The sequence below is a fragment of the Oryctolagus cuniculus genome, chromosome 14 (genome assembly GCF_964237555.1).
Source record: "Oryctolagus cuniculus chromosome 14, mOryCun1.1, whole genome shotgun sequence".
NCBI lineage: Eukaryota > Metazoa > Chordata > Mammalia > Lagomorpha > Leporidae > Oryctolagus > Oryctolagus cuniculus.
The window spans coordinates 2,302,215-2,324,647 of record NC_091445.1 but is presented as its reverse complement, the minus strand read 5'-3'; the positions used below and the strand labels follow the sequence as shown (position 1 = coordinate 2,324,647).

Genomic DNA, 22,433 nt, shown 5'->3' with positions numbered 1-22,433 from the left:
CCCGGGATCCAGGAACTAGGACCTCGGACCTCGCGGCCACCGGGCCCAGCCGGCCCGCCCCGCAGCCTGCGCCCCGCCCCCGGCCCGCCCCGCAGCCTGCGCCCCGCCCCACAGCCTGCGCCCCGCCCCGCAGCCTGCGCCCCGCCCCCGGCCCGCCCCGCAGCCTGCGCCCCGCCCCACAGCCTGCGCCCCGCCCCTCAGCCTGCGCCCCGCCCCGCAGCCGGCGCCCGGAATCCGCCGCGCGCCCGCTCTGCGCATGCGCGGCCGCCGGCAGCCGTGACGAGCCCGGAAGCGCCCGCAGCCCGCCGCGCTCGGGGAGCCGCGGTCCGCGTCCTGCCGGCCGGAGCCCCTCGCGCGACCCCCGCGGCCCCGAGGCGTCGGCCGCCCGGCCCGCGGCCATGGCGAGCAACAGTCTTGCTTACAATGAGCAGGCGGGAGCGGGAGAGACGGCGGAGCTGGGGCAGGAGGCGGCCGCGACCATGTCCCCCTCCGGCGCCTTCGGCCTCTTCAGCAGCGACTTGAAGAAGTGAGGGGCAGGCGGGGGTGCGGGGCAGGCGTGGGTGCGGGACGCGGGGTGCGGGGGCGCGGGGGTGCGGGGCGCGGGGGTGCGGGGTGCGGGGGTGCGGGGGTGCGGGGCAGGCGTGGGTGCGGGGCGCGGGGGTGCGGGGTGCGGGGCGCGGGGGTGCGGGGGTGCGGCGTGCGGGGGTGCGGGGCAGGCGTGGGTGCGGGGCGCGGGGGTGCGGGGCGCGGGGGTGCGGGGCGCGGGGCGGTTGCGGGGCGCGGGGGTGCGGGGCAGGCGGGGGCGCGTGGGTGCGGGGCAGGCGGGGCGCGGGGGTGCGGGGCAGGCGGGGGTGCGGGGCGCGGGGGTGCGGGGCAGGCGTGGGTGCGGGGCGCGGGGGTGCGGGGCGCGGGGCGGTTGCGGGGCGCGGGGGTGCGGGGGTGCGGGGCAGGTGGGGTCGCGTGGGTGCGGGGCAGGCGTGGGTGCGGGGTGCGGGGCGCGGGGGTGCGGGGCAGGCGGGGGTACGGGGCGCGGGGCGGTTGCGGGGCGCCGGAGCGCGGCTGAGCTCGGTGCGGGCCGCCGGGGCGCCCTTCTGGCGCGGGTTAAACTCCGCTGCGGCGGGGGGCGCGCCCTGGGCTCGGTCGGGCCCGGCGGGGCTGCGCCTGCGACCTGTGCCGGACCCCTCGCCGGGGCGAGGAGGCGCTGCGGGCCGCCGCCGCGGCGTAACGTGCAAAGTGAGTTCAGGGGTCCGGACCCCCTCAGGTGGACCCCACCCCGAGTCAGAGACGCTGGGAGGAGTAACAGGGTTCGTTTTTCCTGCCGTGCACTGAGTAAAAGTTTATGTTTAATTGTCTTGGAAGGGCGCGGGGAGCCAGCGAGCTTGGGGAGAGGTCTTCCGTCTGCCGGCTCACTCCCCCCATGCCCTCAGCAGCCAGGCCTGGGCAGGCCGAAGCCGGGAGCTGAGCGCTCAGTGCAGGTCTGCCACGTAGGGGTCGCAGGGACCCGAGTGCTTGACCGTTGGCCGCCTCCCAGGGTGTCATTCTGCACTTAGAGATGGCAGGTTTTTTTTTTTTTTTTTTGGTAAGGTTTATTTTATTCTGAAAGAGTTACAGGGAGGAGGGAGGACAGAGAGAGACGGAGGGAGGAGAGAGAGATGGGGAAATAGCTCCTCTCTGCTTGTTCCCTGGTTGCAGCTGCCTCGCGGGGCAGTCTGAAGCAGAGCCAGGAGCTTCACCGAGGTCTCTCACGTGGCTGGCAGGGCCCAGCTGCTCGGGCCGCCTTCCTCCGCGCTCCTGAATGCATCAGCACTTGGGCCATCCTCCACTGCACTCCCGGGCCACAGCAGAGAGCTGGCCTGGAAGAGGGGCAACCGGGACAGAATCCGGCACCCCGACCGGGACTAGAACCCAGTGTGCCGGTGCTGCAGGTGGAGGATTAGCCTAGTGAGCCGCGGCGCCGGCCGTAGAGATCTTTACTTTTGAGAGCATTGTGGAGTATTGGAAAAGGCCCCAGGGCTAGTGTCAGAAGACCTGTATGTGAGTTATTGTTTTATGCTTGTGCTAGTATTTCCTTGTGCAAGTTGCTTGTTCTTTTCAAACTTTGGTTTCCACATTTCTGGCCCAGGTGTGATGGTTGCCTGGTCTGACGGTGTACTTGAAAGTAATTTCTGATCCAGAATGTTAACCAGCACTGTTGAGGAGAGTTGATGACATTTTGGGCAGGTGTTTGGCACGTGGAGGGAATGGAGAGTGCAGAGTGTGTAGAAAAAAGGAGAATTGCAAAAGAAAATGGTGTTGAGAGAGATTTGGAGATCGACATTTAGATTAGCAGATAATGTATAAACTTGGGAATGGATGCAGTGGCCCTGGGAGAACTTTTCTTGTTAGAGGAGAAGGCAGGTTAGACAAAATCCTAAGGAACACTGCATGTGAGATGTGAATGGAAGAAGAAGGAAAAGACTGAGCTCAGGGAGGTAGGAAACCAGAGGAAGCTTGTTGTTTTGAAGAAGGAAGCTAAGGGGAAAGTTAGAGGAGGCAGTGGTGGACTGTGTGGGGACTTGAACAGTGCAGGGAAGTAGAAGGAGTGTGCAAGAGAGCCCTTGGATTTAATTCAGAGGTTAGCAGCCAGTGGCTTCTTTGTAGTGTCCCTTGAAATACATAGAAAGGTGGCATTTTACTCTGCCAAAGGTGGAGTGTACTTTGCATTTGTTTAGATTCACCTCTTTGGACAGAGGACTCTGGGCTTTCCTGCAGTGGGTATGTTAAATCAATGTCTTTGCATTGCAGTGGTAAAACCAAATTTGTTTTTCTTTTAAAGTTGAATTTTATTTACTGTCAACTTAACAATATCAGCCATGAAAATTAGATCACATTACTGCTTTAGCCTTTAATAGTGTTTCTCAGTGGCACACATTGGAAGATAACTAGTATCTGTGGTCGGTACAGTTAAGCAACTCTTATCTCCACCACTTTTTCTATCTTTGAAGCAAGTATGTTGAAGTGAAGTTGACTGAGATCAACCCATGTAGAGTGATAGTCTTAAAATATAATTTACTGGGGCCAGTGCTCTGGAGTAGTGGGTATAGCTTGGTGTGGCATCAGCATCTCATATGGGCACTGGTTTGTGTCCCGGCTGCTCCACTTCCGGTCCAGTTCCCTGCTAATGTTCCTGGAAAAGCAGCGAAGATGGCCCAAGTGCTTGGGTCCTTGTCACCCAGGTAGGAGACCCAGAAGAAGCTACTGGCTTCAGATTGGCCCAGCTCCAGCTGTTGTGGCCATCTGGGGAGTGAACCAGCAGATAGAAGATCTCTCTGTCTTTCCCTCTCTGTAACTCTGCCTTTCAAGTAAATAAATAAATCTTTTTAAAAATATAATTTACTAAAATAAATTATATTTACATATATAACTTACTAAAAATAGAATCAATGACATCTGGACCAGTTCCAGATGTTATTAATTTATAAATATTGAGGGGCTAGCGCCATGGAATAGCAGGGCTAGGCCTCTGCCTGTGATGCTGGCTTCCCATGTGGGTGCCGGTTTGTGTCCTGGCTACTCCTCTTCACATGTGTGCTTGTGGCCTGGGCGAACAGTGGAAGATGGCCTGAGTGCTTGTGGCCCTGCACCCAGTTACGAGACCCCGAGGAGGCTCCTGGCTTCGGCTCTGGCCTTTGCAGCCATTTGGGGAGTGAACCAGCGGGTGGAGGACCTTTCTCTGTCTCTTCCTCTCTCTGTGGTTCTGCCTCTCAAATAAATAAATAAAATCTTAAAAACATTGCAAGTATTGATACTAACATTGTTATTTTTAAACATTAAAAAGAGAATTGTTTCAGAGGCAGAGATGGAGTAGAGAGAAACAGAGAGCTGCTGCCATCCCATCTGCTGCTTCACTGGCCAAGTGCCCTCTGCTGAGACCGTGCCAGGCCGGAACCAGGAGCCGGGAACTCAGTCCAGCCCTCCTGTGTGGACGGCAAGGGCCCAGCTATCACCTGCTGCCTCTCAGGATGCACGTCAGCAGGAAACTGGAATTTGGAGTGGAGCCATGATGTGAACCCGGATACTATCACGTGGGACGGGGTGTTCCGACAGGCATCTTAACCACTAGGCCTAAAGTCCACCCTTTACCATTGTTTTTGAAATATCTCAAAGAGTCATTGTGTATCAGTATGTTTTTTGTGATTTTTTTGTTTTTATTAATACTAATTAAAAAATTCATTGAAGGGGAGAGACAGAGAAAGGAAGTTCTTAATCACTGATGTATAACAGCTGGGGCTGGGCCAGGGCTCAGTGTGGCAGCCAGGACCACAGTTCAGGTCTCCCACTTGAGTGACAGAATCCCAAACACCAGACCGTCACTGCTGCTGCTTAGGGTCAGCGCAGCGGAAAGCCGAGTCGGGAGCCAGAGATTGAACCCCCGCGCTCTGCTGTGGGGTGTGGTTTAATTAGGGTCTTCATTATATTTCTGGTGGTTTTTTCAGTTTTTAAAGATTTATTTATTTATTTGAAAGGCAGAGTTATATATAGAGAGAAATCTTTAATCTGCTGGTTCACTCCCCAAGTGGCTGCAAGTTTATGTTCACTAGATCTAGGTCTGCACAGTATATTTGCTTGCCATAGATGTAAGTTGGATTCCACTTTGTCATGTACAAAGAGCACTTTACAGGTGGGCAATTTCAGTGTTTCATTATCTTTCACTGAGTAGTGCTGCGTTTGTTACAAGAGGGTTGTTAACAGGAGAGGAAGTGGAGCGTTGGTACCTGCAGTATGTCCCTACCTAGATGAACTGAAGTGGTCCCAGCACATTTATATGATTTTATAATTCTCGGCTTTAGGTGTGTGCAACCCCTACAACTTGTTTCTCACTTTGAGTAGAGTATTCAATAAATTGTGAGGTCTTGAATACTTCTTTATAAAATAGGTGTTGTATTAGATTTACTGTAGGCCACTGTACGTGCTCTGGGCATATTTAAGGTAGATGCAGCTAAGCTAAGCTGTGATGTTTGGTTAGTTGGGTGTATTTAATGTGCTGTGATATTTTCCACTTCCCACGAGTTTACTGGGGTATAACCCCATCATAAGTTGAGGAGCATCTGTAGCTGTTTTGTCTTCATGTAAATAGGACTGTTAGTTTCAAAGGCCCGGATACTCAAAAGTTAAGGACTGCCATTTCCTGTGCAGTAAGGTTCCACGTATAATGTACTTCTTGCCATGTGCTTCAAATAAGATTTCATTACATTGAGCAAAAATTTGATGAAATACTGCCTGTAAGCAGTGTCCTACTTTCCATCAAATAGTAGAAGTGTTCCATTTTATTTACTTTCCTTGCATTTCTTCTTGGAGGAAGGTCATTTCTGGTTTATGCATTTTATCTTAAATACTCAGCTAAGTAAATACTCATTTCTTGATAAAGGATTTGTAATTTTTTGAAATCACTGAAATTTAGAAATCTGAAATAATTAAATTTCAAACCTTATGATTAAATCACAAATGTAAGACAATTTAAAAAAAATATTACTCATTTGAAAGGCTGAATTACAGAGACAGAGATATTGATCTTCAGTCTGCTGGTTCACTCCCCAAATGGCCTCAATGGCCAGAGCTGGGCAAACCCGAAGTCAGGAGCCAGGTACTTCTTCTGGGTCTCCCATGGGGTGCAGGGCCCAAGCACTTCGTCATTCTCTGCTGCTTTCCTAGGCACATTAGCAGGGAGTTGGATCGGAAGAGGAGCATCTGGTACATGAACCGGCACTCATAGGATGCTGGAGTCACAAGTGGTGGGTTTACCTGCTGCGCTGTAGTGCCAGTCCCGAGATGTGTTAGTTTTTTTTTTTTTTTTTTTTTTGACAGGCAGGGTGGACAGTGAGAGAGAGACAGAGAGAAAGGTCTTCCTTTGCCGTTGGTTCACCCTCCAATGGCCGCTGCGGCCGGCGCACCGCGCTGATCCGATGGCAGGAGCTAGGAGCCAGGTGCTTTTCCTGGTCTCCCATGGGGTGCAGGGCCCAAGCACTTGGGCCATCTTCTGCTTTCCCAGGCCACAGCAGAGAGCTGGACTGGAAGTGGGCAACCGGGACAGAATCCGGCGCCCCGACCGGGACTAGAACCCGGTGTGCCGGCACCGCAAGGCGGAGGATTAGCCTAGTGAGCTGCAGCGCCAGCCTGAGATGTGTTAGTTTTAAAAAACATTCAGGATTTAGCAGTTGCTAACACTGAATGATTAAACAAAAAAGGCAGACAGCAGTTGGTTGAAATGTTCTTTTTCACTGCTTACAGAACGATGAATATATTGTAGTGAAATAATTGGACAGCATTGCATTTGTGTTTAAAATGAACTGCTGACAAAAACAAATTGGCTGAGGTCCAAATTTAAAATGTGAAGTAAAGAGAAGAAAGTAGAACAGTGGAGAAGGAAGTGATTCTCCTGTATTTCATGCTTTTATGAGTAACACTGCTTTCTGTGTTTAGGGGAGACTTCCTCAGCGTATCAGCAGGAAAGGTTTTGTAGATCTACAGTGAACAGTTTCTAGTCAGTGAGATCATTTTTGTTTGCTGACAGAAACTGTCCTGCTTCAAAGGTCACCATCCTTAGTCTTTTTTTTTTTTTTTTTTAAGATTTATTGTTTGTTTATTGAAGGGCAGATTTGGGGGCGGGGGAGAGAGAGATAGAGATCTTTCATCTGCTGGTTCACTCCCCAAGTAGCTGCAGTGGCCTGGGGCTGGGCCAGGCCAAAACAAGGAGCCCAGAGCTTCTTCTGGGTCTCAGGTGGGTGCGGGGGCCCAAGCACTTGGGCCATCTCTGCTGCTTCCCCAGGTGCATCAGCAGGGAGCTGCATAGGAAGTGGAGTAGTCAGAACTTGAACCGGTGCCCGTATTAGATGATGACGCTGCAGACGGAGGTTTAACCTGCTGTGTTACAGCACTGGCCCCCTCTTCATCTTTAGTTGAGAGTGGGCTTGTTTCAAAGTCAGAGTTGCAGAGCTGAATCTCCCAGCTTCACGGTCATAATAGATTTTCTCCAAGTTTCTCAATACCTTGGTTAAGAATGTGGAAAAACGGATTGGTGTGTGGTGCAGTTGGTTAAGCTGCTGCCTGTGATGCCAGTATCCCATATGAGCTCCATTTTGACTTCTGATCTAGCTTCCTGGTGTTGCACCTAGGAAGGAGCTGAACATGGCTCAAGTCCTTGGGCCCTTGTACCCACGTGAGACCTTGATGGAATTCCAGGTTCCTGGCTTCAGTGTGGCCTAGTCCTAGCCTCTGCAGCTGTTTGGGGAGTGAACCAGCGGATATAAGATCTCTTGCTTTGTCTCTCCCTCTCTGTCTTCAACTCTGCCTTTCACATAAATAAATAAATCTTTTTAAAAAATGTGGAAGTACAGGGAGGGGAGGAAATAACAGAGTATGATGGCAGACAGGTAAGTAGTAGAGTGGGGATGGAGTAAAGCCCGATTGTGTAGGGCCTTGTAAATCGTTGTAAAAAACTTTGAGTTTTTTTTTTTTTTTTTTTTTTTGACAGGCAGAGTGGACAGTGAGAGAGAGAGACAGAGAGAAAGCTCTTCCTTTTGCCGTTGGTTCACCCTCCAATGGCCGCCACGGCCGGCGCGCTGTGGCTGGCGCACCGCGCTGATCCGATGGCAGGAGCCAGGAGCCAGGTGCTTTTCCTGGTCTCCCATGGGGTGCAGGGCCCAAGCACTTGGGCCATCCTCCACTGCACTCCCTGGCCACAGCAGAGAGCTGGCCTGGAAGAGGGGCAACCGGGACAGAATCCGGCGCCCTGACCGGGACTAGAACCCAGTGTGCCGGCGCCGCTAGGCGGAGGATTAGCCTAGTGAGCCGCGGCGCCGGCCTCTACTGGAGAGTTTTAAGCAGAATGGGCGTTTGGAAGGCAGTCAGTAACTCTTCAGTTGTATGCTAAATATGTTCCAGTAATTTTTAAAAAATATGGAAATAATTTATATTTTTCTTGATATTAGGGAGTAAGCATCAGATTGCTCTCGTGGAGTTTATATTCTAGTGAGAGGAAGACAGGCGATGAACAACTCAATATGCGATCATGTTGTGACAAGGAATGTTATGGAGAAAGAGTGGGTAGAGTCGAGGAGGCTAGGGAATTGGGATGCAGGTTAGTTTAGAGTTTGAAATAGCAGGGTTAGGAAAAGATCTTTAAGAGCTTGTTAAGGGCTGGCGCCGGGGCTCACTAGACTAATCCTCCGCCTTGCGGCGCCGGCACACCGGGTTCTAGTCCCAGTCGGGGCGCCGGATTCTGTCCCAGTTGCCCCTCTTCCAGGCCAGCTCTCTGCTGTGGCCCGGGAGTGCAGTGGAGGATGGCCCAAGTACTTAGGCCCTGCACCCCATGGGAGACCAGGAGAAGCACCTGGCTCCTGCCTTTGGATCAGCGTGGTGTGCCGGCCACAGCGCGCCAGCCGCGGCAGCCATTGGAGGGTGAACCAACAGCAAAGGAAGACCTTTCTCTCTGTCTCTCTCTCTCACTGTCCACTTTGCCTGTCAAAAAAAAAAAAAAAAAGTTGTTAATGGAGTACATACCTGAAGAAGGTGATGCGTGACCTGCAGGTGTCTGGGAAGAGTCCATCCAGGTCTTCGACGTGGGTTGCAGGTACTGGGGTCATCTGCTGCTGCCTTCCCAGGCATCCTAGCCAGAAGCAGCCGGGACTTGAACCGGGATACTGATATGGGTTGCTTGGATCACAAGAGGTGTTCTAATCTTTTGAAAGCCAGCCCCTTTTCCAGGAAATGGGCATTTCATGTTAGGGAGGAAATGAATGTGTAAGAGGCAAGGTTCTTGCCATCACATGCAGGGGTGGGCGCAAGTCCTCCCAGCTGCGGGTCAGCACCTGTCGGCACAGGCTGCATGAAGCTCCTCCTGGGATGGAGAACTTTCTTTTTTTTTTTTTTTTTTTTTATTTTTTGACAGGCAGAGTGGACAGTGAGAGAGAGAGAGACAGAGAGAAAGGTCTTCCTTTTGCCGTTGGTTCACCCTCCAATGGCCGCCGCGGCCGGCGCGCTGCGGCCGGCGCGCTGCGGCCGGCGCACCGCGCTGATCCGATGGCAGGAGCCAGGAGCCAGGTGCTTTTCCTGGTCTCCCATGGGGTGCAGGGCCCAAGCACTTGGGCCATCCTCCACTGCACTCCCTGGCCACAGCAGAGGGCTGGCCTGGAAGAGGGGCAACCGGGACAGAATCCGGCTCCCCGACCGGGACTAGAACCCGGTGTGCCGGCGCCGCTAGGCGGAGGATTAGCCTAGTGAGCCGCGGCGCCGGCCGAGAACTTTCTATTAAAATGAGGCAGAGGGTGACTCATCTGTTGCTTGTGGAGTAGGGCCTGGCCCATCCAAGGGGGCTGGGAATCCGTCTCTTCCTGGAATGTGACTAAAACCTGAAAGGCAACTTTGGAGAACATCAGGAGCTTTTAGCTTGAGATAAAAAATGAGTCACAATAAAGACTTTAGAGAGTTGCTCAAGGTGGTAGCTGGTGACCCTTTGCCTCCTGAACTAGGGATACACTGCACACATGAGGCAGGGAGGCTGGCAAGGAAACTCTTGCAAAGAGGATGTCAGGGTTGCAGCGGTGATGGTGGGAGGAGGGGTTGCATTCTGGGTGTATTCTGAAGCTCAAGCCGGACTGCCTGGCTGATGGTCTCCATGTGATGTGTGTGGGGAAAAAAGGTCTGTCACAGATAAACACAAAGTTTTTGCCTACACAGGTGGAAGTTTGGAATTGCTGTTGATGGAAATGAAGAAGTTTGTGCAGAGGGAAGGGAGTCTAGAGCTCGAGTTGTCTGAGCATCGTGGGCTGTTGGGCATCTGGACCTGGTCTGGAGCTCCAGGAGGAGTCAGGCCTGGGGCACGTGTGGGAGTCATCAGGTTCTAGGCCGTACTCAGTGCTTTGGGATCGGATTCCTAACCTGGGAGTGGGTGTGGGAAGAGAAGACATCAAAGTACCAAGATCTAGGGCATTCCTGGAGAGGAATGCTATGTCAGGGTTGTTTGTTTTTTAAAGATGAGGGCTAGATACTGTATTGTCTTGTTTGCTGATGGAGCCAACTGATGCAGAGAGAGAGAGACGCTGATCATGTTAGAGAAGGAGCAGGACTGTGCTGATGACCGCTGAAGGAGCAGGGCTGAGCTGATGACCGCTGATTCATTAAGAAGACTCAGCCAGGGGCCGGCGGGCGCTGTGGCACAGTGGGTCAAGCCGCCGCTTGCGATGCAGGCATCTTTCATGGGCACCGTTTCGTCTCCTGGCTGCTCTGATCCAGCTGTCTGCTAGTGGCCTGGAAAAAGCAGCAGAAGATGGCCTAAGTGCTTAGGCCCCTGCCACCCATGTGAGAGACCCACATGAAGCTCCTGGCTTCTACTTGGAGTGAACCAGTGGATGGAAGACTTCTCTCTCTCTGTCTCTCCCTTTCTCTAACTCTGGCTTTCAAAAATAAATAAATAAATTTTTTTCTAGTGAAAACTTAGCTAAACAACAGAGCTAATTTTAATACCCAAAGCCCATCAGTTAACATGATTTAGCTCTTCTAGTCTCTTTTCCTTATCTGATAAAATGTATTTTTAAAGCGAGGCTATGTTTTTGTGTTATAATATAGCATTAAAATTTGCCCTTTGATTTTCTAATATGTATTCATTTCTTAAAATGATAGTCCTCTAGGACAAACTGTAATTAAGTTACTCTCTTTGGAGAAATATCAATTATTAGGAAAGTAAACTGTTATGATACAAAATAAGGCTACAGTTAATGCCATTAAAGGATTTAAATAATACATATGAGGGACTTAATAAAGTTCATGGAAATGAGTATTATGGAAAAAACTACATGGAAGAAGTTATAAAATTACTTTTAATTCATTTTCCTCAAACTTTTTAAAGTGTCTGTGTAGAACAGGAACTTAATTGGTAATCACATAAATAGAATTATCTAACCAAAGTATGAATACCATGATTTTAGATGGTAGAATGATGAGGACTTTCCAAGAGGGAATAGCTTATACCTAGGTATATATCTGTACTGGTTAAAAAGAAGCCACTAGCCAATGTAACCACATGTCACTTAATTTAAAAAAATTCACTTTCCTAGTATAGCTAACCACATTTCATGTGCTCAGTGGTACCAACCACATTTCATGTAGTTGGCCTTTACTGTATTGGATGGCGCAGATAAAGAATATTTCCATTATCACAGAACATTCTATTGGACACTGCTGGTTTGATGGCAAGGATTTATGGTATCTTTGAAGAGCGGGAGAAAGCTCAGCATGGCTGGCACGTGGAGCTGGGAGGAAGTGAGGCACTGATGAAGGGCGGTTGAGAAATACGCTTTGTTGGGTGCGCTCCCGCTGGATGTGAAACTCACTGGAGAGTTCCTAAGTGGCACCCAAGCAGGTTACTTTCCCACTCTGTGCCCCTGGTTTCCTCGCCCTTAAATGGGAATGAGGGTGATGACGTGCTACACTCACTGAGTAACTGAGAAGACTGGAAGTCCTGACCTATACAGGGAGTTAATAGGGCCCACACTAGTAAACACAGTAATTATTGCTATCTTTGTAACACCATTATGATCAGTTGAGCTCTTTAAACATTGTTTTACTTTTAATACAATGTATTTTTAAAACTATACTGGTTTTAGAATAATTGTTAACTTTCATAGTAACCATTGCTTTATGTTTTACCTCTTTCTAATTTTCAGATTATCACTACATTTCACACTTGTTTTTCTGAATTATATTTCACAAACATTTGAATAGTTAACCTATATAAGGTATCTTTAATGTGTGCCACATAAAAACAAATGAGGGTAATAAACACCCGGTGAATTCTTCTGTGAAGCTGTTAAGGGAATGATGGTTCTAGTACAAGACAATGAAAATGCTTTTGTTTTAGACTTTATTTTGCTTTTGGGCTTGCTGACAGGTTCTGTTGCTTTGAGGCTGTCTGTTGTTGAAGACAGAGCCCATGTCTCATTTTTCCTAAACAAAGAGGCATTTATGTTTTGCTTTAGCAGAAATCAGAAAGAGGAGAGTTGTTCAGGCAAGAGTTACTGGTGTCTGCTGCTGGTGAGAAATGGAGTGAAGGAAGACCTGTGAAACAGGGTTGAAGGGCTCAGTGGACATGGTGGTGTGACAGTTGCTGGTGACCCTGGTGAAGGTGGAAGCAGCGTGGGGGGTGTTGAGTATGGAAACCACACAGCGGTGGATTGATGGATGGGTGAGGTGAGTGAAAGACAGCCGCCTCCCCCCAGAGCTTTGCCTTTCACAGGAGGAGGAAGCACAGAACCTGTAGGAGACAGGTGTGTGAGGCGCTTGCTTTTAAGAGTTGGAGAGACCTGGTGATACTTAAGTGCTGGTAGGAAGGAGGGAGAGAGGGTGTTCCGAGACAGGAGAGACAGCAGTGAACAGCACAAAGGTGGACAAGGTGGACAGGGTGATTGTCGGCTGCTGAGTGTGTAGCCTGCTGCTGAGAGAGAGAGAGAGAGAGAGAGTCAGTCTGAGGTGAGGCTGAGCAGCTGCTCTCCCGGCAGAAGGCCTGTGACAGAGACGCCCACAGGACTGTTGGATGAGAGCTGAGGGCTTGCCTCTGATGGGAGCTGTGGAGTTGCGCTGTTGGCAGTCTGATGGTGATGTGTTGCAGGGCTCAGCCGTGGCATCAGTTCATGATGTGGGACTGAGGTTTCGCTGGGTGGGTACTGTGAGTGAACGTTGGGCACACGTTAGGACATTGGTGAGAAAGGTGTTGAAGTAATTAAACATGGGATGTAAGCTGGAGTGGGGAAAAGTAAAGGGAGTAGGGCACTGATGGGAAACTAATAGAAGTGCCGGGGGACTAGCAGTCTCTAAGAAGTCCAAGGGGAGTTTGCGAGTGCTCGAAGGATGGGAGAATGGTGTGGATGTAGTTCTTCAGAGATGGGCTAGTTTTGGGTGTGTACAGGGGTTAGGGGATGATGTGGGAATTGCCTGGAGAAGAGAAGCAGGAAAGGTGGTTAGGGACTGGCGCTGTGGCCTAGCAGGTTGCGCCTCTGCCTGTGATGCCAGCATCCCTTGTGAGCGCTGGTTCCAGACCTGGCTGCTCCCACTTCCGATCCAACTTCCTGCTCATGTGCCTGGTGCATTGGCAACTTCTGCTGGTGCTAGGGCCCCTGTGCCCATGTGGGAGCTCCGGAACAAGCTCCGGAATCCCAGCTTCTGCCTGGCCCAGCCCCAGCCTTGGGGCGTGAACCAGTGGATGGAAGATCTCTCTCTCTCTCTCTCTCTCTCTCTCTCTCTCTCTGTAACTCTGCCTTTCAAATAAATAAGATTAAATCTTAAAAAAAATTAGGCGTTTAGGCCATGGAATTTAGGACTCAGGGTGGTAGATGGGCTTTCAGGTCCAAGTTAGTGCTATTCAGAACAGTAACCAGTGACTGAAATGCCTTCACTGAGTGGATGGGCAGGGCTAGCTGAGTGCAGTGGTAGTTATTTCTGAAGATGTTTTATATCTGGATACGTTGAGTCTAGCGTCAGAAATAATTATTTCCCCTCCTTTTAGTGACTGTGAATTTATTTCCTTTAAGGATGACTGCTAGAAAACTTAGGGGAAATATGGCCCAGAACTAGCAAGTGTATGAAACTTGTAGCATGCATTTTCATTTTATTTATTTCAAACACAGGGGACAGAGAGAGATCCCCTGTCTGTTGGTTCCCTCCCCAAATACCTGTAGTAGTCAGAGTTGGACGAAGCTGAAGCCAAGAGCCAAGAGCTCAGTTTGGCTCTCACACTTAGTGGCGGAGGCTGACTACTTTCGTCCTCTTACACGCCTCCAAGAGTATATACTGTCTGTGAGCTGGAGTGGAGAGCAGACCTGGGACTTGCACCCGAGAGCTCCAGCGTGGGATGCGACAGACCCCACCCTTGTGTATGTGTTTTGGGTGTTAACCTTACTCTTGCTTCTGTTTTAATGTTTTTTCTTTTCCCATTGAAGTTTTATAATTTTGCTATATGTTAGGAATAATCGAGTACTCTCTTCAATTCCTCAGTTCCTGAAGTTGAGGAACAGATCATAAGTAGATTTGTCTAAGTAATGTTGGAGACAGAACAGTTACTTTTGTTATTTATTACTGCTGCTCCATACTTCCATTGCCATAACTGTCAAGCATTTGTTTGTCGCTCTGTATAGCTTCTGTTTTTGGCATGGGTGTTACCAACTGGCATCATAATTGTAATAATAATCATAGGAGCTGGCGCTGTGACACAATGGGTTAAAGCCACGGCCTACAGTGCTGGCATCCCATCTGGGTGCTGGTTCAAGTCTCTGTTGCTCCACTTTCAGTCCAGCTCCCTGCTATTGCACCTGGGAAAGCAGTGGAAGATGGCCTAAGTCCTGGGCCCCTGCACCTCCGTGAGAGACCCGGAGGAAGGTCCTGTCTCCTGGCTTCGGCCTGGCCCAGCCCTGGTTGTTGTGGCCATTTAGGGAGTGAACTAGTGGGTGGAAGACCTCTTTCTCTGTCTCTCCTTCTCTCTTTATCTGTAACTCTGTTTTTGAAATAAATAAATAAATCTTTAAAAAAGTAGTACTATATATTTATGGAACACTTTTGTTTTCCATGTTTTTTTGGTCATTCTTCAATATGCTTCAAGAACATACAAGTGGGGGCTGGCGCCATGGCTCACTTGGTTAATCTTCTGCCTGTGGTGCCGGGTTCCAGTCCCATTGCTCTTCTTCCAGTCCAGCTCTCTGCTGTGGCCTGGGAAGGCAGTGGAGGATAGCCCGGGTGCTTGGGTCCCTGCACCCACGTGGGAGACTGGGAGGAGGCACCTGGTTCCTGGCTTCGGATCGGTGCAGTGCCGGCTGTGGTAGCCATTTGGGGAGTGAACCAACGGAGAGAAGACCTTTCTGTCTTACTCTCTCACTGTATATAACTTTACCTGTCAAAATAAACAAACAAACAAAAAAACATACAAGTGCCCCTGTCTTCCTATTACATCTTAGTCCCGTCTTCTGTCCTGCCTTCTAAATATTGGGGGTATAGTCCAGTCTACATTCTGTAGAGCTACCATTGTTTGTACACTTGAGCCTCTTTTCTCCCTCTCTGGAGATCTCCAGGCACAAATTAACCCTGTCCTCTGTCGGCTCAATTATTTGCAGTAAATGCATATGAAACTCTTACATTTGCCAAGACTGTGGATGTGGGCCCTATTTTTTTCTGCCAGAAACCATTTCTAGATTTGAGTTATCTGAATGTTATCTCTAAATGTCCTGTTATTTGGGTGGTCCCTTAACTCTGTGGAATTCCATATCCTATTATTCTCTTATCCAAATACTCTCAGGTTCACTTTTATTTTTTAATAGAGAGTGTTATTTCAACTTCCTAGTTTTTTTTTTTTTTTTTTTTTTTTTTTTTTTTTAAGATTTATTTATTTGAAAGGCAGAGTTATGGGGGTGGGGGAGGGAGAGAAGGAGAGAGATCCATCAATCAATCTTCTGTCTGCTGGCTCACTTCCCAGATGGCTGCAATGGCTGGGGCTGGGCCAGGGTGATGCTAGGAGCCTGGAACTCTGGGTCTCCCACGTGGATGGCAGGGCCCAAGCTTGGGATATCTTCAGTTGCTTTCTCAGGCATAGAATAAGAAGTGGAGTAGCTGGGATTTGAATCTGCCACCTGTATGGGATGCTGATGTTGTGGGCTTAACCCGCTGCTCCACAACACTGGCCCCAGATTCACTCTGATGGATCATACCTTTCACTTTTATAGGCCTCCATGCCACATCCTTGTGCGGTTTCCCATTTTTTGGGTCCTCATTGTGATCCAGGGTGTGCAGTTGTCCAGAATCTCCTAGATAGAGACGCATTTCCCGTGTCTGTTGAGCTCACAGGGACTGTCCTCGGGATGCTCTGCTCTGGAACTCCAGGGCCCTTCCCTTTGTCCTTTGAATGTGCATGTGTGCATGTACAAGTGTCCTTGTGTCAGTTTGCAGACCACTTTGATGTGCTTTATCTTTAGTTGGTGTCAGCACTCTCAGATTAGATGTGTGGACACTCCTTAGTGTCACGCGGAATGAGGAGTTACAGTATTTCCAAGGAGGAACTGATAGGTGAAGGCTGGAGCTGCAGGAGGAGGAGGACCTCGATTGAGGCCATGACATCGAGATTAGGAAAGTTGAAGGAAGGAAAAGCCAGGAGTGACAGTACAGTAGCCTGCAATGGTGACTGCGCCCATGTGGATAAATTGGAGAGCTCTTCAAAAGGAGCAGTGGAAAATGAGATGTTAGAGGCAGTTGCTACAATGAGAAGGAGACTGAACTCAGCCTCTGTGCTAAAAACAGGAGTTGATATTACACAGGATTATGCTGATGTTTTGGGAAGATTAATCTGGAGTTGTATAGAGAACAGGTTGAAGAGAGGAAGTTGGAGGTAGAGCTTGGAAGGAGATTGTTAGAAAAGTCTGTGTGTAACACAATAATGGATCGGAGTCCGTTGGTGTAAGTGGGTGTGTAGAGAAAGGAAAGTGAGCAACAGGAAAGAGGTGTTCATAGGTTTTAGTTCCTCTCTAGATTTGGGTGAGCGGAGGGGGGAGGGTCGAGGCTGCGAGGTGTTAAGTGTAACCAGAAGTGTGTCAGGGCTGTTGACTGGATTTGGGAGGGCTGAGAGGACAGTGGGGAAGGTGGAAGTGAATTTTCATTGCTGAGTTGGACGGTAGTTACACGAGAGCAGTCTAGGGCAGGTGCTTGGTCTAGTGGCAAAGACACCCACGCCCCCTGTTAGAGTGCCTGGATTCCGTACCTGGCTCTGGCTCTCCAGTGTAGACTCTGGGAGGCACTGGAGATAGCCTAAGTAGTTGATTCCAGTCAGCCACGTGGGAGACCTGGGTTGAGTTCTGGCTCCTGCCATTGAACTGACTCAGCCCCACTCCTGGCTTTGGCTGGCCCAGCCTTGGCCATTGTGAGCAACTGGGGAGTTAACCAGAAAATGGAAGCTTTTTATCTCTGCCTCTCAAATAAATGAATAAAATAAACAGCAGGGCTGTAGATATGTATTTGAAAATGCATTGCAGTGAAAGAGCAATATGTAGTTGTCTATAAGTAAATAATTACACTTTACATATGTTTAATCAAAATCTGTTATATTTTCTTGAGATATGATTGTAGTGATTGCAAAGGTCAATATAAACATATTGGAGGGGCCAGTGCTGTGGTGAAGTGGGTAAAGCCGCTGCCTGGGGTGCCAGCATCCCATGTGGGCACTGGTTCAAGTCCCAGCTGCTCCTCTTCCTATCCAGCTCTCTGCCATGGCCTGAAAAGTGGTGGCCCAAGTGCCTGAAAGGCCCCTGCACTTGCATGGGGGACCCAGGGGAAGCTCCTGACTTCGGCCTGGCCCAGCTCTGGCCATTGGGGCCATTTGGGGAGTGACCAGCGGATGGAAGACCTTTTTCTCTGTCTTTCCCTCTCTCTGTCTGTAACTCTACCCCTCAAATTTAAATCAATCTTTTTAAAAAAGCATATTTGAGAATGAAAAATATAAAATTGTAGTATCTAAAGTAAATAGCCTAAAATAACGTGGGCAGGTTACTGAAGATGGAATACAGATGGCAGCTGTACCAGCAATCAAATGAGTGCCAACAAAATTTCTGTTTCCTTTATGGCTGTGGTAGTTTTTGTGACATTTTTATTTGGCAGAGTAAAAAGTGGGCAGCACCATATTACTAGCTGGCATTTTTGTTGAAATTTTACCAGTTCTTGAATTCCAGAAGACTGAGACACTCTCCTGAGTATTTTAGCTCCTCTGCTTCAGGGCCAGTAGGAGTTTAACAAGCACTTTCATGTACTTTATTAAGATCCAAATAAACACCTTATATTTAACACTGTTTGTTGCAGAAATGTTAACAGTAATTGAAAGTAAACTAGATAAAGTTAGGAACATTTAGTTCTTTGTATACATAGCTTTTTGCCTGTATGATAGTATCAATTATAAAATAGCTGATTTTCTGAAGGTGATGTGTAACTTGAACATTTCTTTGAAGAGAATAAGTAGTGGGGGGGTGTTTGGTGCAGTGATGAATGTGCTGCTTAGGACGCCCACGTTCCCATATTGAGAGTGCCTGGGTTTGAGGGCCAGCTCCACTTCTGATTCCAGCTGCCTGCTGATGCAGACCCTGGGAGGCAACAAGGAACGGCTTAGGTACTTGGGTGCCTGCCACCCAATGTGGGAGGCTTGGATTGACTTCTGGGCTGTGGCTTGGACTTGACTCAGCCTTAGCTGTTAGAAGCTTTTGGGGACTGAACCAGTGAATGGGTGATCTCTCTGTCTTTCCCTTTCTGCCCTTCAAATAAAATGAAAGTAAATAAGCAAAAGTAAAAAATAAATAAAGAGAATATGTAGTTAAATACCTGGAAGTCAGATACAATTTTTGTTTATGTGCACTTAAGCACATGCATGCACACAGTGCCTTATAACTTGGATTTTTGTAAATTATTGAAATAAGTTTGGATGATAGTGATCACACATGATTTTTCTTTTTCCTTTAGCATTCTTAGCATTTTAAAACTTTTTCATTAATGTAGTGGAAACTGCAAAATGTTTCAATATCATTTGCTTGGTAGGATGTGTTTTATAATTAAAAAACTTAAAACCAATGTGGAAATAGTTTAGTGTTTTTAAAAATGACAGTTATAAGTATGAAGTGTTTTTCACAACAACCTTCAGTATTTTTAGATTCTGTTCCTGTGAAGCAGGGGTATGTAGATCCCCTTCCCTCCACCTCTTCTGCGCCCCCCCCCCCCATTTTTCCTGTTTCTGGGTCTGCATAGCTCTTATCCAGAGACTTGAAGGGGCCATGTGACTTAAAAAAAAAAAAAGGTGCAAGAATCGGGTTCAATTTGCCATCATCAGTAGTTTTCAGAGTGCACTTCAATAGTGCTGTGTTTTCACATTGCTGTGCAACCGATGCTAGAACTTTTTCTTTCTTTTTTTTAAAGATTTATTTATTTATTTGAAAAGCAGAGTTACAGAGAGGCAGAGGCATAGAGAAAGAAGTCTTCTATCTGCGGGTTCACTCTCCAGATGGCCGCAAAGGCTGGAGATGTGCCAATCCGAAGCCAGGAGCCAAGTGCTGCTTCTGGGTCTCCCATGTGGTTGCGGGGTCCCAAGAACTTGAGCCATTTTCTACTGCTTTCCCAGGCCATAGCAGAGAGTTGGATTGGAACCGGAGTGTATATGGGATGCTGGCACTGCAGGCAGCGGCTTTACCCGCTACGTCACAATGCCGGCCCCTAGAACTTTTTCATCTTGCAAAACTACCATGTGAGTTTTTAAAACCTGAATTTATGGAACTTGCGCTGTGGCACAGTGGGTTGAAGTCAACAGTGTGCAGCGCTGGCATCCCATATGGGTGGTGGGTCGAGTCCCAGCTGCTCCACTTCAAATCCGGTTCCCTGCTAATGTACCTGGGAAAGCAGCAGAGGATGGCCCAAGTCCTTGCACCCCTGTACCCTTGCGGGAGACCTGGAAGAAGCTCCTGGCTCCTGGCTTCAGTCTGGCATAGCCCTGGTTGTCACGGCCATTTGGAGAGTGAACCAGCAGATGGAAGATCGATCCCTCTCTCTCTCTCCCTTCTCTCTCTTTAACTCTGACTTTCAGATAAATCAGTCTTTAAAACTTGATTTTTTTTTTTCCTGAGACTTTCAAGTGCTCCAGGGACAAAGCTTCTCCGTGGTAGAGATTGCAGATTGGTTTCCTCAGTTTCCTCACCGGAAGGCTGTTCCAGACCCGGCAGAAGGAAAACTTGCCCCCATGGCCTTGGAAAGCTGCTGCTTCTTCTAAAAACTAAAATCACCGAGCTTTGAGTTTGCATCCCCTATTAACGCAGTTGTAGAAAACTTGTATTTAGTGTGCTGCAGTTTCTAAGTTTCTGGGAGGAAAGTCCAGTACTGATACTCAGCTCTGATGCACAGACGGACACTCTGGCGTGTCTGTGTTTATGCCCATCTGCTCCTGTGGCCTCGTGCCCGTGATCCGGTGCCTGCCAATAGCAGTGAAGCATGGGAGCCAGCGAAGTTGAATTGCTTGGCTGGAATACACTATTCTGTAATACTAATTAATTTTGAGCTGATGAATCTACATGAGATAATGTTAACCAAATGTAGTCAAAGTAATGTCAGAGAAAATGAAATTTACTTATGCAGGAGGGTATCGCAGATGTTTTAGACTGCCATTGACATAATTTGAATCTGTGTTTACCGTGGTTCTGGTGGTCAGTTTTCTTTCCATAAGTTTTGAACTTAATAAGAATAGTTTCTCTTGTGATAGATTATGGATTAGGGAGGAAGTAGAGTGGCATTCTGTGTTCTAGATCTTGTATGTATTACAAGGTATTATTTTGCTGTTCTTAAAACATATTCTTAATATGCTCAACTTTATAGCAAAAATTGACAGCACTTTGGTAAATGGCAGAAAGTTGTCCAAACAAGACTCAAGTTGTGTGTTTTTTTTTTTTTTTTTAAAGGTTTATTTTATTTATTTGAAAGAGTTACAGAGAGAGAGGTCTTCCATCTGCTGGTTCACTCCCCAGATGGCCGCAACAGCCAGAGCTGCGCCGATCTGAAGTCAGCCTCTTCCGGGTCTCCTGCGTGGGTGCAGGGGCCCAAGGACTTGGCCATCTTCCACAGCCCTCCCAGGCCGTAGCAGAGAGCTGGATCGGAAGAGGAGCAGCCAAGACCAGAACCGGCGCCCATATGGGATGCTGGCATCTCAGGCCAGGGCGTTAACCCACTGCACCACAGTGCCAGCCCCCAAGACTCAAGTTGTTTTTTTTTTTTTTTTTTTTTTTTTTTTTTTACAGGCAGAGTGGACAGTGAGAGAGAGAGACAGAGAGAAAGGTCTTCCTTCCGTTGGTTCACCCTCCAATGGCTGCTGTGGCTGGCGCACCGCGCTGATCCGAAGCCAGGAGCCAGGTGCTGCTCCTGGTCTCCCATGCGGGTGCAGGGCCCAAGCACTTGGGCCATAGCAGAGAGCTGGACTGGAAGAGGGGCAAATGGGACAGAATCCAGCACTCTGACCGGGACTAGAACCCAGTGTGCCAGCGCTGTAGGCAGAGGATTAGCCTATTGAGCCGCAGCACCGGCCCCAAGGCTCAAGTTTAATATCTTGTTTTGCCATTTCCTAGTTCTATAATATGCGTGAAAAGTCCGCTTTTAGAATTTCTTGCATGTTGAGTAATCAATTTATATATTGCCTTTATATTTTCTGAGTCTTAGTTTTCTTATCTATTTAATTGGAATAATAGTAGCCACCTATTTTTCATGGGGACCTTATAAGACAAAAAAAAATTATATTGTTATAAAGCTCTAGAGAATAATACTTATCAGGTGGCTAAATAAGCTGATTGCGTGTTACAGGTCAAGGTGTGTTAATGGTAAATTAGTTGATAATACATGAGGATATAGTCTGCATTTCTGTACTCCCAGAGATAATTACAGTAAACAAGTTCTTATGGGTCCTATCAGATTTTTTTTTAAAGATTTACTTATTTATTTGAAAGGCAGAATTACAGACAGAGGGAGGGAGGGAGAGACAGAGGGCGAGGCCTTTCATCTGCTGGTTCACTCCCAAAATGTCCACGATGGCCAGAGAGGGTCACAGCAGCCAGGGCTGGTCTAGGTTGAAGTCAGGAGCCAGGAGCTTCTGCTGGATCTCCCATGTGGGTGAAGGGGCTGAAACCTTGGGCGATTTTTCACTTCTTTCCCAGACCATTAGCGGGGAGCTGGATTGGAGGTAGTGCCGCTGGGACATAAACCTGGTATCGCAGGTGGTGGCTTTACTCGCTACGCCACAACACTGGCTCCAAGATGGTCACTTCGTGTAAGGGCATTTGATTCAATTTACTTTTTGCCATATATCTGCAGTATTGCAATTCATATTTTCATCTATTTATTGAAATTATCTATTTGTAGAAAAATTCCTAGAGATGGGGTTACAAATCAAAGGTGGTTGCATGTACGTTAGGATAGATACTGCTCAGTTACTTTTCGTTTTCTTCTGGCTCCCATTCCTCAGTCAGTAGTGTATCATCCAATTTCACAGTTGCCAGCATTGTAAAGACAGAATGTCATTTTACTGAGTTATTAGGAGAGTATGTTTAAGTTTTCTTTATCATATTTATTTGTTTATTCTATCAGTGAAATATTTTTTTTCTGTGTTCTTTATCCATTTCTCTCTTGGATCAGCTCTTGTTAAGGGCACTTTTTGTATTTAAGAAAATCAACACTTCTGTCATATGAATCCCAAATTAATTTTATTATATTTGTCTTTTGACTTAGTTTGTGGCATTCTTTTTGTACAAAAATCTGAAAACTTGGTTTTTATATTTGTCAGTTTTTTGTTTTATTGCTTTTTGAAGTTCTTCCAATCTTTCTCTCTTTTTTTTAAGGCAAACAAATTTCATGTATTTCATATA

The 22,433-nt window shown here is 48.1% G+C and overlaps 1 protein-coding gene across 7 annotated transcripts in view; it reads left to right on the top strand.

Annotated features, from left to right (window-relative positions):
• Positions 1–268: 268 nt before the first annotated feature.
• Positions 269–22,433, top strand: part of AP3B1 (adaptor related protein complex 3 subunit beta 1) — a 269,538-nt gene continuing 247,373 nt past the window's right edge. For 4 of the 7 annotated variants that reach the window (XR_011381834.1, XM_070056312.1, XM_051837575.2 and 1 more), the window contains exon 1: positions 272–526. Coding sequence is in view for 5 of the 7 variants with exons in the window: in XM_070056312.1 (XP_069912413.1) it covers positions 399–526 (128 nt within the window). In the remaining 2 variants the exon portion in view is untranslated. Of the gene's footprint in view, positions 527–1,214; positions 1,234–12,080; positions 12,223–22,433 lie in introns of those variants that run through there. The other 3 variants (XM_051837573.2, XM_051837577.2, XM_051837576.2) reach the window with 3 other exon arrangements.